General features: G+C 43.3%; 1 protein-coding gene across 1 annotated transcript in view; it reads left to right on the top strand.

The window, feature by feature from the left end:
* The window catches only part of LOC111944026 (uncharacterized), a 58,980-nt gene that overhangs the window by 22,074 nt on the left and 20,472 nt on the right, over positions 1 to 16,434 (top strand). The window contains exons 14-22 of the mRNA XM_086868710.1: positions 256 to 482; positions 1,130 to 1,309; positions 2,553 to 2,729; positions 3,219 to 3,364; positions 5,681 to 5,735; positions 6,922 to 7,047; positions 9,382 to 9,517; positions 10,816 to 10,986; positions 15,619 to 15,693. Of these exons, the coding sequence (XP_086724836.1) occupies positions 256 to 482; positions 1,130 to 1,309; positions 2,553 to 2,729; positions 3,219 to 3,364; positions 5,681 to 5,735; positions 6,922 to 7,047; positions 9,382 to 9,517; positions 10,816 to 10,986; positions 15,619 to 15,693 (1,293 nt within the window). The remainder of the gene's footprint in view (positions 1 to 255; positions 483 to 1,129; positions 1,310 to 2,552; positions 2,730 to 3,218; positions 3,365 to 5,680; positions 5,736 to 6,921; positions 7,048 to 9,381; positions 9,518 to 10,815; positions 10,987 to 15,618; positions 15,694 to 16,434) is intronic.

Raw genomic sequence — 16,434 nt, 5'->3', positions numbered from 1 at the left:
CTGTAAAAGTTGACATTGAATCAAATGTGTTTAGATTCAGGTTTAGGCACTTTCTTCTTTGATCGTGCTGTTTCAAATAAACTGAATTCATATCCTTAAAAAGCAAAGTTTGAGCCATGTTTCAATATTCACAGTATTCAGTGTTTCAGAACATTCACAGGTTCCTTCCTGTATAAATGAAGAAGAACCAGATATTACAAGAAACTGAAACTAATAACGTGCTTGATGTTTCCTTTTTGTCGTTGTTTCTTAAAGATCCAAACTCCTGGCTTTCTGGACACTCACTTATCAGTGCAGCCAGGAACTCCTTTTCAAAACTGATGGACAATCTGAGCGTATTGATGGAGACAGTTCAAGGGAAACCTTGTGGTTGCAGAGCTTACCTGGAGAGGGACTCCCTGATACAGAGGCTGGCTTGTGGACTTCACAGAGTGAATGCCCAGGCCCTGGAAGCTGGATTTTATGACAGACTGCCCAGCACAGTAAGCAGATTTACAGTCCTCCTTCACAGAAACAGAAGTTTTACAGTAACAGTGAAGCTCCCTTGATAGGACCCTTCATTTTGCTGGTGATGAGTCCATGAAAATGAAGTAGCACTATATGGACACTATATGGACTCTCAGAAGTTGATTTGTCACACATTAGGGTGTGAATAGGTATTTTCTTTTATTGAAAAAGAATTTTTGGTGGAGGTTTAGTGTATCACAGTAAAAGACTTTTTTTTTTTTCCAAGTTCTATCAGAACTGTATTAGCTTTATAGGTACAAATTTGCTTTTGTCTTGATGTAAATGTCCATGTTGCTTTTTATTAATGTTTTCTATATTCTCATGTTTACCAACCTTTCTTTCAGTAAAGATAACCTTACCTTTAACCAAAATGAAAGGATAAACTCTTTCTCTCATAATCTTTTTAGTAGACTTTAGGTGAAAATAGTACTTCCTTGTAAACAGAATTTGCAGTAACCCTTGGTAGGTGACAGGTTCAAACTTTTGCCCTTGTGTATGTCTTTTAGAGATGGAGGGAAAAATTATAGTTTTGTCTTAATTTTCTTGGGTCTTAACTGTGATTTGTTTTATTGTTAAAATAGCAGATTTTATAGCCCATCAACTTGTTTTTGCTTGCTGACAGAGAAACATAGCAATCTTGCAGCAAGAAGTATTTAAATTATCACGAAGGCTTCATACAGCAGAGGTAGAGTCCCACTCACTGCACCTACAGCTTGCAGAATTCAAATGGACTTTCAATGAGATGCAGAAGGATGCTGAAAAAGCCCACAGACTTCAAGAGCAGTTAAATGCACTTCAAAATGTAAGTATATCTGATCTGTAGACTCTCTTGCTCAAAAGAGATTCTCCTTTCTACATATTTTTTTATTTGTGTTCTTTTGGAAAACAAGCATAAAATTGATTTACTTTTAACAGAATTTTCCCGAAAACTTGCCTTGTAAATGTCACTAAACTAGAAGTCAGTTGTATTGAGAAATACCCCTTTACCGCTGGAGTTTCCTTTAGATTTGTAGAAGGGAGTATCTTGTATAAGTTACAGTTTGGTCTTCAGCAATCCAGGTTCTCACATTTTTTGCAAATGTTGATATGATTTAGGTATCCTAAAAGAAAATTTTACTTCAACAGAATAAAGTCAGCTGAAATGAGAGTATTCAGTAAGAATGTTCATGAAATATAAATATAGCAGGTTAAACTCTGTGTGGATGTTGATGAATGTTATGATAAATAAGATACTGATTTTGGTGGGCCTGTTTCCCTGAAGAAGTAACTTTATGGCAGGGGGAAAAAAAGCCTTTTTAGATATTCTCAGTAGCAAAAATGCACAAAATTCCCCTGAGTCTTTTGCTGTTGCTGCTTGACTTACTGAAACACTGTGGGTTCCCCACCCTGAAGCCTAGTTGGTAGAACCTGTCAGTGTGTCCCAATCCAAACACTTCTAAGCAGAGAATATCTGCTACATGATGGAAGGATCCATTGTCCTTCCTGTTCCTAGCTAGTAAAATGGGATTTATTTATTTTCTTTTTTTACTTAAAAATATCTATTCATCTTCAGTTTTGTTCTTAACAGGTTTTATTCCCTTAGTGTTTTGGGACAGTTAGATGAAAATTGTCACATTTTAGATTGTAGTCAAAGTGCAGAAGATGAGTTTCCTTAAAGAATTATTTCTTCTTTCTGGAACAGTTTTTCGAGGAGAAAAACAGTCCGCAAAGGTGTTTACAAGGATTAACAAGCTATCCATTAAAATTTTGTGCATTGATCTGCATATTTTTCCTCCTAAATATTGAAATGTTGCATCCTAGGGTGCAAATCTGAATAATGAATGTCAAGACTTTACATGAATGTTCTTTATAAAAAAACACAGTAATTATCTGGTCTGCCATTTTATTGTTCAGTGATCTGCCTTCATGTTAAAAAACCTCAATACTAATCCTAGGCATGTGTTTATTTTAAAATTTGGTATGTTTGCAAATGGAACACAGGAAGTCAGGTAGGGAAACCGCTGAATATAGTTACAGAGTAAGACACAACTTCTTTCTCTTTCCAGAAAATAATCACCCAAGACAATATACATGACGAACTGGATAAAGCTTTGCAGCGTGAGCATGAGGCAAGATTGCTTTTACAAGAACACCAGCAACGGCTTCAGGAGTTAAGTGATAGACTAGAATTGCACACACGTGCAGACCCAGATAGAAACCAAGTCTCAAAGGCGTCTCTGATGGTAAGATTATTCTTCTGGAACAGTCACCAGAGTTTTACCTTTTGTTAAATAAATCAAATAGTGCAGTCTTTGTGTAAATAAAATAACAGGAATAAATACACAGACACTGCGTAGTCTGCTGGACTTTTAGGCTACTGAGAAAACAATGGCTTTTATTTTTTTTTTAAGCTATGGATGTTTTATTCTTAAAGATGTAAGAAAAAGTCTTCAATGGGAGCTTGTTTTGGGGTTTTTTTCCCTACAATAATTTTGTTTTCTAAAACACATTACACAGTACATAGCAATATACTAAAATATACTAAAAACAGGGGGGCAGGAGGTGGGGTTCCGAGTCAGTAATGCTTTTGCTGGGAAATTCATAAAATGTTTGTATGCAGTGGTCCAAATCTACTTTACAATCAATTTGTCTTCCACATTGGTTAGTAGCCAATGGCATAAAGTGAAGTTTATTTGGGCTGATAAGTAGCTCTGCTCTCTGACTGCTGACAGAGCCTCCATGATGCCACAGAGGAGCTGAAGAGAAGAGACCAAGTCCTGAATCACCAGAAGAGTCTCCTGAAAGACATAGAGCAGGACCGGCAGTGGCTGCATGAGACTCTCCAGGAGGCAGAACGTGCCCTCCAACAGGCAGCAAAGTGAGCCCTGGGGATGCCCCTTAAAGTGAATAAAAATTCAATTCCTAATTCCATGGGCAGGGTTTTAGACCTGGCCAGTGTAAGGCTAGAGGATAAAAGTACATCTATCTCTTTTTTAAAAAATTCAGGTATAGTCTTCTTAAAACAAAAGCGTCAGTTCAGAATACGAGGTCATACATTTTATAGTTATGACATACTAGTGCTCCAAATTCTGGGTGCTGAAATAACTGGCAAACAAAATAGCTGTGCTATCTAACTGATCTGACAGCATCTCTTTGGCAGATCCTTAAAGTTGTGTTTATTTCAGAAATGATTGTATGTTCTCTGTGTTTCCATGCCATCTTTTTGTAGACAATTGATTTATAGTAAATATAGAAGCATCAGCTAGGAGACAAGTCTTAGCTGCCAAAGGGACTGAATCCCATTTTGGACCTAGCTTTTCCTGTGGGACAAGATAGATCTTCCAGCTGATTTCAGGGAGTTTTGGATTTAGACCTAACCCCCACACCATTTACATCATAACCTGGAGTGGAAGGAAAGGCTCAGGCACTGGTCTTGAAAATATTGGTAGTCCAAAGGAGCCCCCTTGACTTGAAGAAGCTTATTACTATCTTATTCTTACAGCCATATGGTCAGATAAAAAATTAGATCTTTGCAGACTTTGTTTTCCAATACTTATCAAAGTATGAAGTATGCATTATGAATATTGTTGTTCCATGGCTAGGATCTAAAAAAAATTTAATTAAAATTTCCCATTGTACCTGGGATCATTTAACCTCTGAAGAACAACATCTGAGAAGATTTAAGGGTTTTATGCGCCAGGGAAATAATGTAATTGATATAGTCCTCAATGAAATGTTTAACAAGCTAATTAAAATGAGAAATGTTATTTGGTATGATTTCATCAAAGCAGGTGTGACCTGCAGAAGGATTTGTTCTAAAAAGCTTGCCCTTCTCATCCTGCTCTAATCTATTTTGGTCATTTTAGTAAAGATCATTCCTTCTGGCCATACATATATCCAGAAAAGGTTATTTTAATGTGACATGTCTTTAAAACTGGCATTTTTTTCCTGTTGTCTCAGTTTTGGAAGACATGTGTCTGCTAGGCAGGGCAGGAGCCTCCCTTGGAATGAAAATGTAGACCCCCCTCCCACTGAATTATTATAATTTTGAAATCATGGGGCTCTCAGGCAGAGATCTGGGGATAGGAATAACAGTTCTTTACTAGTATAACCAGGCAAACAAACAACAACTACAGCATTAACAACAAAATAGAACCATGACAGCCTTCTTGGCTGAGACAGGATAGGATGGAGAGGCTTTGCTTCACAAACCCCTCGGGCAGTCAGTCCCGGTGCTCCTGCAGGGCTCCGAGGAACACTTAGATGGAACAGAAGGGATGAGCTGAGATCCTGGACTGGTGGATGAGGTGGATCAGCAGCTCTGCAGCGGTGGCTGGCACTGCCACACGTCCCGGCAGGACAGGGGGTGTGAGGCCACCAACAAAGAGGGGAGAAGGAGAAGAAGCAGCAGCTCTGTCTGGGTGATGGCAAATTCCCCTCTTCCGTGGCAACAGCTCCAGCAAAAAAGTGTCCTTCTCTGAAGCTGGAGAAAGCCTGCCAACCTGTCCCTGCCCTCCCCTTTTCCTGCTCCCTTCCCCCCCTGGGCCCAGCCGAAATCTTTGTGTTTTCTCAAGCACCCCCCAAGTACCTGCAGCCAGGTTTTCCCTGAAAATAATAGGTAAAAATTCCACAGGTGAGCCAGAACTAAAACGTCACCTAACCCCCAACACCTGTACATTGCAGCTGAATAGCAATAAAGAAATCTGCCCTTCCCTTCATTATTTTAGCTACTCTTCACAAGAAATAGGGTTTTCTCCTCCCTTTGGAACATATAAGCAAAGCAGATGAAATAAACAGAATCTGTCAGTGTTTTCCAGTACAAGAATATAATACAATCCTGCAAGAGTCTTTTTATGACTCTATATCCAAGCCATGATAGTTGTTCATTAATAGGCCTATAATTTCATCTATTTTAATTGCTTATCCTCAACGGAAGCACCTTTTGTATGGAAATGCACCAAATAGGGGCACATGAACTATTTTTAGGGTTTACATTAGAGATATGAATAAGAGAGAAAATCCTAAGTTTGAATTATCAACAATCCTTTTAGACATGACATTAGACATGACATCATTTAGACATGACAGTCATGAAATAGCAGAAGATTAATTTCTACATTGGTAGAGCTTCAGTTCTATAAAGTTACTCCATTGTTCTTATTTAGTTTTTTGTTTTATTTTTCTTTTATAATAGAGACAAAGAGTTGATGATTAATCATATGAAAGCTGTTGATGCCACCCTGAATGCGGTAAGAATTTGAAGTATTCCCTCTTTGTGTTTCCAAACATGCCAAAGCCTTAGAACTGCTTATTCTCAGGTGAGAAGTTGTTGTAAAGCAACTTCCTTTCCTCAGAGTTGAAGTTTCCCCCTTCAACTTCTTCCATCTTAAAAAAACACAGTGAAATAAAATGTAAGTTTGTAGTACACAAACAAGTTGTTCTAAATGTAAAAGTTATGACAAAATTCACTTTCCTTCCCTCACTGAGCACTATTTCCGGTTGCCAAGTGAAGACTAAAGGAACACACAAAAAATCAGCAATTGTTGTGGAGTTAATCGTCTACTGAATAATGAGGTCACATACGTGATGGCCGTAAGACACATGGCTTTGTTTCTCCTGCTTTAACCTCTGAAACATCATAAATAGGAAAAGACTGGAAGTCATAATTTGTGATCAGAAGCTTCCATGGTATTTTTTTTTAGGATATTTTAAATTTAATAATAATCTCGAGTTTTTGTACCCTCGTATAGGACTATTTGAAGGTCCAACTAAGCTGTATATATTAACTATTTAGGAGAAACAACTATTTCCAATTACATCTCTAATGGCAGATGGGTTTATAACTGCTTTTAATCTAGAGCAACACAGAGCAAAAGATGTATTTTCATTACCTTGGAGTATCAATTTCCCTTACTACACCTTTAATTCCTAGCAACATGGAAATCTCTATTTTAGTTTCTGCATTCACCAAAACTGTTGTTAATTTCATTTCAGATATCTTTTTCAAGTCTCTTTAATGTTTATGGAAAGTGACAGAACCTAAACCATGTGTTTCACCTACAGCGAACTGTACTCGTAGAACATTTCCTTTGTGCCACCACCATCTTCATAATGATTTCTTTCAAACTTTGGAAGTGGATGTCATGCAGCAAGTGCTGTGTTTTTACAATAATACACACATGTCTTATCTTTGGTCTTTCTCTTTTCAGGCCAGGGCAAGGTGCTTTTATTTTTTATTTTTTGGCAGCATCCTCTCCCAGAACTGCGAATTAGAGACTTATTTGCAATGAAAATTCAATCAGTTGTACTTTATTCATGAATTAGGTGCAGCAATCAATGCAAGTCCACTCAAGGAGCTCAAGGAGACCCAGTTCATGCCAGCTGGTGTGACTGAAGGCAAATTACCAGTGATGCTGGTTTTTTTTTTCCTTTTAGATCAAAGATCAGGCCACGGCATCAGGTGCTGCAGCAGCCACTACCCAACCGCTACTCCCCAGCCTGAAGCTTGAGACCCTTTCAGAGGAAGCAAGGAGGGGCAGGCCAGAGGCTACAGCATTCCAGGTTAGAGCCTAAAACCAGTCCTGTTTAATTTTTTAAAATTTTCTTTCAATTTTTGCATCTGAGATAGAACACACAGACAGACTGCTCTGAGCATGTGGAGAGCAAAAAGCTTCAAAACTATTGCAGTCAACAGCTGGAAGACAATTTCCATGTATACACTTGCATATGGTATTTCAGAGATGATGGCACCTCTTAATTTTACAGCATTAAATAACTGATGGGAATACAAACATGAACAAAAGTGTATATACCTGAAAGTTAATATCCCTCTATCCTCCTCTCTTTTTCCCCTTAATATACACATGACTGACACCCAAGAAAGGCAGATTCTAAGCTGGGATTTTCTCACTGTCGCCCTCTTGCATGCACACATGCATTTCAATGTGATAAAGATATAAATCATGTGTGCATTATCATATGTCCACACTAAAATATGGAAATATGTCATGCCTTGAGATTCCCATGAAGCTTAATTAGCACAGATGAACTTTACTGCCAAAGGGTAGAGTTTCAAATATTTCCCCAGTACTGTGATGATTTTAGAGCTGTACAAAAGGTCCCACCAGTGGCATCTTTTCAAAGGAGGCATTGTGGCAATCACCAGGTTTAAAATCCTGCTTTTCTAATTTGCTAGTGGATGCTGCATTTTGTTGTTTTTTTTCTTTACCCTCCATCCCAACTCACAATCATTTTTGACCTCACAATGATTGCAGAAGCATCTGCAGGGCACCCTGTTCCCTGTTTCTTTCCAGAAGAGAATCAGAAATGCAAAAAGTTGCATTTCATATTTGCACAAAGTGCTTGTGGTATAACTAACATAGTACAGTACATGCTGGGGAGCTCACTGGAGGGGCAGAATTGTAAAGTTCTTGTTCACCTGGCAGCATCAGGTACACTTGGTAACCCAGGACATATAAAAACAGCACTAATGGCTCACAGTCTGTGTCACTGCAAACTCCCTTTTCTCCTTCCCTTTTCCTCTTTATCCCTTTCCCCATCTCTCTTTCCCCCTTTTCCCCCCTCTCTCTCCTCTGCCCTTGTCTCTAGTTTCTGTTTGATTCCTTTCCAAGCACATTTTTGAGGTTTTATTACAGAATTTGCCTTTTATAGCCAGAGGTCACCTAGTGGATTTTAATTTTACTCTATGCCAAACTGTATTGAGGGAAATCCTGCAGTCTTGGATGAGGCAAGCAGTTAAGAATCACTTGAGGGACACTTGTCATTAAAAGTAGTGAAGCTGTTTGCAGGCACATCATCTAGAAATGCCTTAGTCTTTGACAAGCACATTTCAATTAAAGGCCTTATAATTGGCAAGAATCTTCTTTTAGGACTAGAGCCACAGGACCAAGACATTTTGGAGATTCCTTCTGATGAGAAAAGATGTCATACTGGTTAATTTGCCACTAATGTTTCCTAGACACCACAATGAAATAACTAGATTGACTTTAGCTCTGTTAATATCTATTCTGAAAATCAGCAGTGTGAAACCAAGGAAAGGAAAGATGAAAAAATCTTTGTAAATTCCTGTTGTGGTACTAAGCTGATTTTTGTTTATACCACAGATTTACATTCAAAAGACCAATTTCATATAATCTGAAGAGAAAAATTAACAAATAAAATGTGATTAACCATTGTAAAGACCAATCATTTCAAGGGTTAGTTGAGAATACTTAAGGTAAACATAAAGTTTCCAGTACTGCCAAATCATTTGTGCTCTCTTGTCCTGCTAGCTTTACCATCAATCCAATCAGTATAACAAAATTGGGACATTCTTCCACTACATACATGGGAACAGTTACATTTTTCCAGTTATATTGCAATCAGATTACTTGTTTTTTGAGCTTTTTAGGTTTATAGTCTTTCTTCTGTTACACTCAAGTTAATTATTTTTGCTGAGGATTGGAAAGATTAGTAAATTGACTAATTTTGGAAGTGCTAACATTAGCCTGAAATTGTGTTGTAATTTTTTTGGGAACAGAAATGGAACCTGCACTGAGTCTTGTAATGAAATAAAATGAAAAATTTTATCAAGAATTCATTGCTGCACTGCACGCTTGAAAATATCTCATCAAAGCATGTTCTAAACTAGAATGTGGAGTTATGTCCTTTTCTTAACTGATATTAATATTCAAGATTTGGGAATAAAGGCAAAATCCAGTGTTAGACCTTTCTAATATTTAAGTCCTGGGACTGAAATTCTGCCTGGCTTACAAACACTATTTGATGTCTCCGTTAAAAAATATTGCGCCTTTTGTAAAAAATTTGGATGTCTCCTATTTGGCATTTAAGTAGAGCTTGCCTGGCACTAATGATTCCTTTTACTATTATTTAAAGAATGTGCTTAAAAGTTTTATGGAGCTCTACTCACTGGCATCTGCCAGACATGAAGCATTAACAACAGGAAGAGAATCTTCAGGGGTTCACATTAAACCTGAAGCAGCTGTTACACCTCCTGCTCCTCCTTCTAAAGGTAAGTCTGCTTTTCTAGCAATTAGAGTCACTTGTATGTGAGTTCTGAGACAGCATCTCCCTTCATGCTGCACAGCTTCTGTAGGCAAATACAGCAATACCTAATTGCTAGCATAATGGAGCAATAAAAGTAGTGTGAACAGAAACATTCAGAGACATTTTTTAGAAGAGAAAGGAGGTGATAAAAGCAAACACAAGAACTGAAATTACTACTGCATGTCTTTTGAATTGGACATTATCTGATTGGGGAATTATTTAATTTGGATGTTGTTGCTTGGATTATTTAGATTTTGGGAGTGGTAGCGGAGGGTCGGTGGTTTTATTTTTTGTTTAATTTCTTTAATACTGATATCCCTCCCTCCCTCCCTCCCTCCCTCCCTCCCTCCCTCCCTCCCTCCCTCCCTCCCTCCCTCCCTCCCTCCGCCACTTCCTTCCGCCCTTCCTTCCGCCACTTCCTTCCGCCACTTCCTTCCGCCACTTCCTTCCTTCCTTCCGCCCTTCCTTCCTTCCGCCCTTCCTTCCTTCCGCCCTCCCGCTCTTCCTTCCGCCCTTCCTTCCGCCCCTTCCCTCCCCTTCCCTCCCCTCCCTCTCTTCCTTCCCTTCCTTTCCTTGCTCCATTTTGTAATAGCCTTTCCTTGAACACATAACCATTTCAATTCTGTGCATTTCTTTGTTATTTAAAATTTACTTTCTCTGAAGCAAGTTTACTTTCCCTGAACAGACTCTTTTCAGCCTCTCTTTGTGCCTAAAGGAGCTGCTGCACCTCATGGTCCTCCTCCTGATGCTAAGTCTGCTTTTCAAGCAATTAAAGTCACTCCGATGTGGGTTCTTAGCCAGCATCTCCTACCATGCTGCACAGCCTTTAAGGCAAATACAGCAGTATTTAATTAGAAACATAACGGAGGAATTAAACTAGTACTAACAGAAATGTGTAGATTTGTTTCAGTAGAAAAAGAGGCTGGTGAAAGCTAACACAGGGATTAAAATTACTACTGTAATGTGTTTTTCTATTAGTCCCTATTTCCTTGTGGTTTTTATTTGTTTTAGTTTGGGTCTGGATGCTTGGTTGCTTGGATATTTTTTTAGTTTTTGGGGAGTGGTGGTGGTGGATGGGTGTGTTTGGTTTTGGGTTTCTTTTTCTTTTATTACTACTTTTCTTTCTTTGATTTGTTTAAACAAGGTTTTTTCCTTTCTTTATATTATAAACCATAAGCATTTTGTAATAGCCTTTCCTTGCAAACATTGCCATTTCTGTTCTGTGCATTTCCTTACTTTATAAAACTTATTTTCACTGAACAGATATTTTTCAGCGTCGTGTTTCACCCCAAGCAGCCATTACACCTTCTGCTCCTGCTCCTGCTCCTGCTCCTGTTCCTGCTCCTGCTCCTGTTCCTGCTCCTGCTCCTGCTCCTGCTCCTGCTCCTGCTCCTGCTCCTGCTCCTGCTCCTGCTCCTGCTCCTGCTCCTGCTGGTAAGTCTGCATTCAAGTAATCATATCACTTGGATGTGGGTTTCTAGACAGCATCTCCGTTCATGCAGTACAGATTCTGTAGTCAAATGTAACAACACTCATTTGTAAAAATAACAGAGCAATACAATTAATGCAAACAGAAATGTTTGAAGACATTTTTCAGATGAGAAAGGGGATGGTGAAAGCTAACACAGGAATTAAAAATACTCCTGGAATGGGTTGGGGTTTATTCTATTGGTCCTTAATTTACTTAGAAATTATTTTGTTTTTTGTTTAGGTTTAGTTGCTTGGTTGGTTGGAATTTTTTGGTCTGGGGAGTGGTTCTGTTGCATGGGTGGCTTTTTATTTATTTTTTTTATAATTATTTATTACTACTCTTAATTTCTTGCCTGTTTTCTTGCCTGGATTCTTCCTTCCTTCCTTCCTTCCTTCCTTCCTTCCTTCCTTCCTTCCTTCCTTCCTTCCTTCCTTCCTTCCTTCCTTCCTTCCTTCCTTCCTTCCTTCCTTCCTTCCTTCCTTCCTTCCTTCCTTCCTTCCTTCCTTCCTTCCTTCCTTCCTTCCTTCCTTCCTTCCTTCCTTCCTTCCTTCCTTCCTTCCTTCCTTCCGCCCTTCCTTCCGCCCTTCCTTCCGCCCTTCCTTCCGCCCTTCCGCCCTTCCTTCCGCCCTTCCGCCCTTCCTTCCGCCCTTCCTTCCTTCCGCCCTTCCTTCCTTCCGCCCTTCCTTCCGCCCTTCCTTCCGCCCTTCCTTCCTTCCGCCCTTCCTTCCGCCCTTCCTTCCTTCCGCCCTTCCCTCCTTCCTTCCTTCCTTCCCTCCTTCCTTCCTTCCTTCCTTCCTTCCTTCCTTCCTTCCTTCCTTCCTTCCTTCCTTCCTTCCTTCCTTCCTTCCTTCCTTCCTTCCTTCCTTCCTTCCTTCCTTCCTTCCTTCCTTCCTTCCTTCCTTCCTTCCTTCCTTCCTTCCTTCCTTCCTTCCTTCCTTCCTTCCTTCCTTCCTTCCTTCCTTCCTTCCTTCCTTCCTTCCTTCCTTCCTTCCTTCCTTCCTTCCTTCCTTCCTTCCTTCCTTCCTTCCTTCCTTCCTTCCTTCCTTCCTTCCTTCCTTCCTTCCTTCCTTCCTTCCTTCCTTCCTTCCTTCCTTCCTTCCTTCCTCCCTCCCTTCCTTCCTTCCTCCCTCCCTTCCTTCCTTCCTCCCTCCCTTCCTTCCTTCCTCCCTTCCTTCCTCCCTTCCTCCCTCCCTTCCTCCCTTCCTTCCTCCCTTCCTTCCTCCCTTCCTTCCTTCCTTCCTTCCTTCCTTCCTTCCTTCCTTCCTTCCTTCCTTCCTTCCTTCCTTCCTTCCTTCCTTCCTTCCTTCCTTCCTTCCTTCCTTCCTTCCTTCCTTCCTTCCTTCCTTCCTTCCTTCCTTCCTTCCTTCCTTCCTTCCTTCCTTCCTTCCTTCCTTCCTTCCTTCCTTCCTTCCTTCCTTCCTTCCTTCCTTCCTTCCTTCCTTCCTTCCTTCCTTCCTTCCTTCCTTCCTTCCTTCCTTCCTTCCTTCCTCCCTCCCTTCCTTCCTTCCTCCCTCCCTTCCTTCCTTCCTCCCTCCCTTCCTCCCTTCCTCCCTTCCTTCCTCCCTTCCTCCCTCCCTTCCTCCCTTCCTTCCTCCCTTCCTTCCTTCCTTCCTTCCTTCCTTCCTTCCTTCCTTCCTTCCTTCCTTCCTTCCTTCCTTCCTTCCTTCCTTCCTTCCTTCCTTCCTTCCTTCCTTCCTTCCTTCCTTCCTTCCTTCCTTCCTTCCTTCCTTCCTTCCTTCCTTCCTTCCTTCCGCCCTTCCTTCCTTCCGCCCTTCCTTCCTTCCGCCCTTCCTTCCTTCCGCCCTTCCTTCCTTCCGCCCTTCCTTCCTTCCGCCCTTCCTTCCTTCCTTCCGCCCTTCCTTCCTTCCGCCCTTCCTTCCTTCCGCCCTTCCTTCCTTCCGCCCTTCCTTCCTTCCGCCCTTCCTTCCTTCCGCCCTTCCTTCCTTCCTTCCGCCCTTCCTTCCTTCCTTCCGCCCTTCCTTCCTTCCTTCCTTCCTTCCTTCCTTCCTTCCTTCCTTCCTTCCTTCCTTCCTTCCTTCCTTCCTTCCTTCCTTCCTTCCTTCCTTCCTTCCTTCCTTCCTTCCTTCCTTCCTTCCTTCCTTCCTTCCTTCCTTCCTTCCTTCCTTCCTTCCTTCCTTCCTTCCTTCCTTCCTTCCTTCCTTCCTTCCTTCCTTCCTTCCTTCCTTCCTTCCTTCCTTCCTTCCTTCCTTCCTTCCGCCCTTCCTTCCGCCCTTCCTTCCGCCCTTCCTTCCTTCCGCCCTTCCTTCCTTCCTTCCGCCCTTCCTTCCTTCCTTCCTTCCTTCCTTCCTTCTGCCCTTCCTTCCTTCCTTCCTTCCTTCCTTCCTTCCTTCCTTCCTTCCTTCCTTCCGCCCTTCCTTCCTTCCGCCCTTCCTTCCTTCCGCCCTTCCGCCCTTCCTTCCTTCCGCCCTTCCTTCCTTCCTTCCGCCCTTCCTTCCTTCCGCCCTTCCTTCCTTCCGCCCTTCCTTCCTTCCGCCCTTCCTTCCGCCCTTCCTTCCGCCCTTCCTTCCGCCCTTCCGCCCTTCCTTCCGCCCTTCCTTCCTTCCTTCCTTCCTTCCTTCCTTCCTTCCTTCCTTCCTTCCTTCCGCCCTTCCTTCCTTCCGCCCTTCCTTCCTTCCTTCCGCCCTTCCTTCCGCCCTTCCTTCCGCCCTTCCTTCCTTCCGCCCTTCCTTCCTTCCGCCCTTCCTTCCACCCTTCCTTCCTTCCTTCCTTCCTTCCTTCCTTCCTTCCTTCCTTCCTTCCTTCCTTCCTTCCTTCCTTCCTTCCTTCCTTCCTTCCTTCCTTCCTTCCTTCCTTCCTTCCTTCCTTCCTTCCTTCCTTCCTTCCTTCCTTCCTTCCTTCCTTCCTTCCTTCCTTCCTTCCTTCCTTCCTTCCTTCCTTCCTTCCTTCCTTCCTTCCTTCCTTCCTTCCTTCCTTCCTTCCGCCACTTCCTTCCGCCACTTCCTTCCGCCACTTCCTTCCTTCCGCCACTTCCTTCCTTCCTTCCGCCACTTCCTTCCTTCCTTCCGCCACTTCCTTCCTTCCTTCCGCCACTTCCTTCCTTCCTTCCGCCACTTCCTTCCTTCCTTCCGCCACTTCCTTCCTTCCTTCCTTCCTTCCTTCCTTCCTTCCTTCCTTCCTTCCTTCCTTCCTTCCTTCCTTCCTTCCTTCCTTCCTTCCTTCCTTCCTTCCTTCCGCCACTTCCTTCCTTCCTTCCGCCACTTCCTTCCTTCCTTCCGCCACTTCCTTCCTTCCTTCCGCCACTTCCTTCCTTCCTTCCGCCACTTCCTTCCTTCCTTCCGCCACTTCCTTCCTTCCTTCCGCCACTTCCTTCCTTCCGCCACTTCCTTCCTTCCGCCACTTCCTTCCTTCCTTCCTTCCTTCCGCCACTTCCTTCCTTCCTTCCTTCCTTCCTTCCTTCCTTCCTTCCTTCCTTCCTTCCTTCCTTCCTTCCTTCCTTCCGCCACTTCCTTCCTTCCTTCCGCCACTTCCTTCCTTCCTTCCTTCCTTCCTTCCTTCCTTCCTTCCTTCCTTCCTTCCTTCCTTCCTTCCTTCCTTCCTTCCTTCCTTCCTTCCTTCCTTCCTTCCTTCCTTCCTTCCTTCCTTCCTTCCTTCCTTCCTTCCTTCCTTCCTTCCTTCCTTCCTTCCTTCCTTCCTTCCTTCCTTCCTTCCTTCCTTCCTTCCTTCCTTCCTTCCTTCCTTCCTTCCTTCCTTCCTTCCTTCCTTCCTTCCTTCCTTCCGCCCTTCCTTCCGCCCTTCCTTCCTTCCTTCCTTCCGCCCTTCCTTCCGCCCTTCCTTCCGCCCTTCCTTCCGCCCTTCCGCCCTTCCTTCCTTCCGCCCTTCCTTCCTTCCGCCCTTCCGCCCTTCCTTCCTTCCGCCCTTCCTTCCTTCCGCCCTTCCTTCCTTCCTTCCGCCCTTCCTTCCGCCCTTCCTTCCGCCCTTCCGCCCTTCCTTCCGCCCTTCCTTCCGCCCTTCTTTCCGCCCTTCCTTCCTTCCGCCCTTCCTTCCGCCCTTCCTTCCGCCCTTCCTTCCGCCCTTCCTTCCGCCCTTCCGCCCTTTTGCCCTTCCTTCCTCCCTTCCGCCCTTCCTTCCGCCCTTCCTTCCGCCCTTCCTTCCGCCTATCCTTCCGCCCTTCCTTCCGCCCTTCATTCCTTCCGCCCTTCCTTCCGCCCTTCCTTCCGCCCTTCCTTCCGCCCTTCCTTCCGCCCTTCCGCCCTTCCTTCCTTCCGCCCTTCCTTCCTTCCTTCCTTCCGCCCTTCCTTCCTTCCTTCCGCCCTTTCTTCCTTCCGCCCTTCCTTCCGCCCTTCCTTCCTTCCGCCCTTCCTTCCTTCCTTCCGCCCTTCCTTCCTTCCGCCCTTCCTTCCGCCCTTCCGCCCTTCCGCCCTTCCGCCCTTCCGCCCTTCCTTCCGCCCTTCCTTCCGCCCTTCCTTCCTTCCCCTCCCCTCCCCTCCTCTCCCCTCCCCTCCTCTCCTCTCCGAATTTCTTCCTTTCTTTCTTTTTGAGTCCATTAACATTTTTCTTATAGCCTTTCCTTGTAAACATAGCCATTTCTATTCTCTGCCTTTTCTTCTTTTTTAAAATTTGCTTTCTCTGAACAGGTAATTTTCGGCCTCTTGGTCCACTTCATGCAGCGGGTAAACCTCCTTTTGCTGCTCCTGCTCCTCCTCATGATGGTGAGTCTGCTTTTCAAGCAATTAGATCCCACTTGGATGTGGGTTCAGAGCCACCACCTACCTTCATGCTGCATAGCTTCTGTAGGCAAATACAGCAGTGCTTATTGCATTTCCTTGTTTTTTAAAATTTATTTTCTTTCAAGTAAATTTTCTTTCTAGTGACAGAATGTTTTTGCCTTCACTTTGAAACCCAAGTAGCCGTTCCATGTGTTTTGTACTAGTTTGAAAACAGACAGTTGGAGATTCTGAAAACAGACAGTGGGAGATTCCATGTCAGAACTACAGTTTAATAGGGAAATTAAAATAAAGGCAGAAAACACTGGGTTAAACAAGCAAGAGTCAGGATGCGACCTGGCACTCTGTTGGTTAGGTTGGTGTTGTCAGGTTGGGTAGTGGTAGCAGTCCAATTAAATGGTGGCTGTAGTCCTGTTGAGTGATACATGTGGTTCTGCTGAAGGGGGCATCCTGTAGAAGTGTCTGCTTTTCCCCTGAAGGTCTAGTGGTGGTTATGTAGCTCTTGTCCTCTGGAAAAACAGTTGGCAAGGCTGCTCTGGTGTTCCAAACCTCAGATTATATCCAGGTAGGATGCTTGGCTCTCCCCCTTGGGCAGAGCATCTCACAATGGGATGATGTAATTTTATGAGTCATGCAGTGAGGCCTTAATGGCCCATTAGCGGAGATAGACCCGTGGAAGAAGTTATCAGGAATGAGTCATGAGGACAATAAAGAATAGTGCCTTTA

This window comes from Cyanistes caeruleus, chromosome Z (assembly GCF_971803275.1).
Source record: "Cyanistes caeruleus chromosome Z, bCyaCae1.hap1.1, whole genome shotgun sequence".
NCBI classification, from domain to species: Eukaryota; Metazoa; Chordata; class Aves; order Passeriformes; family Paridae; genus Cyanistes; species Cyanistes caeruleus.
The sequence above is the reverse complement of the archived record's forward strand: the minus strand, read 5'-3'. Positions and strand labels throughout refer to the sequence as shown.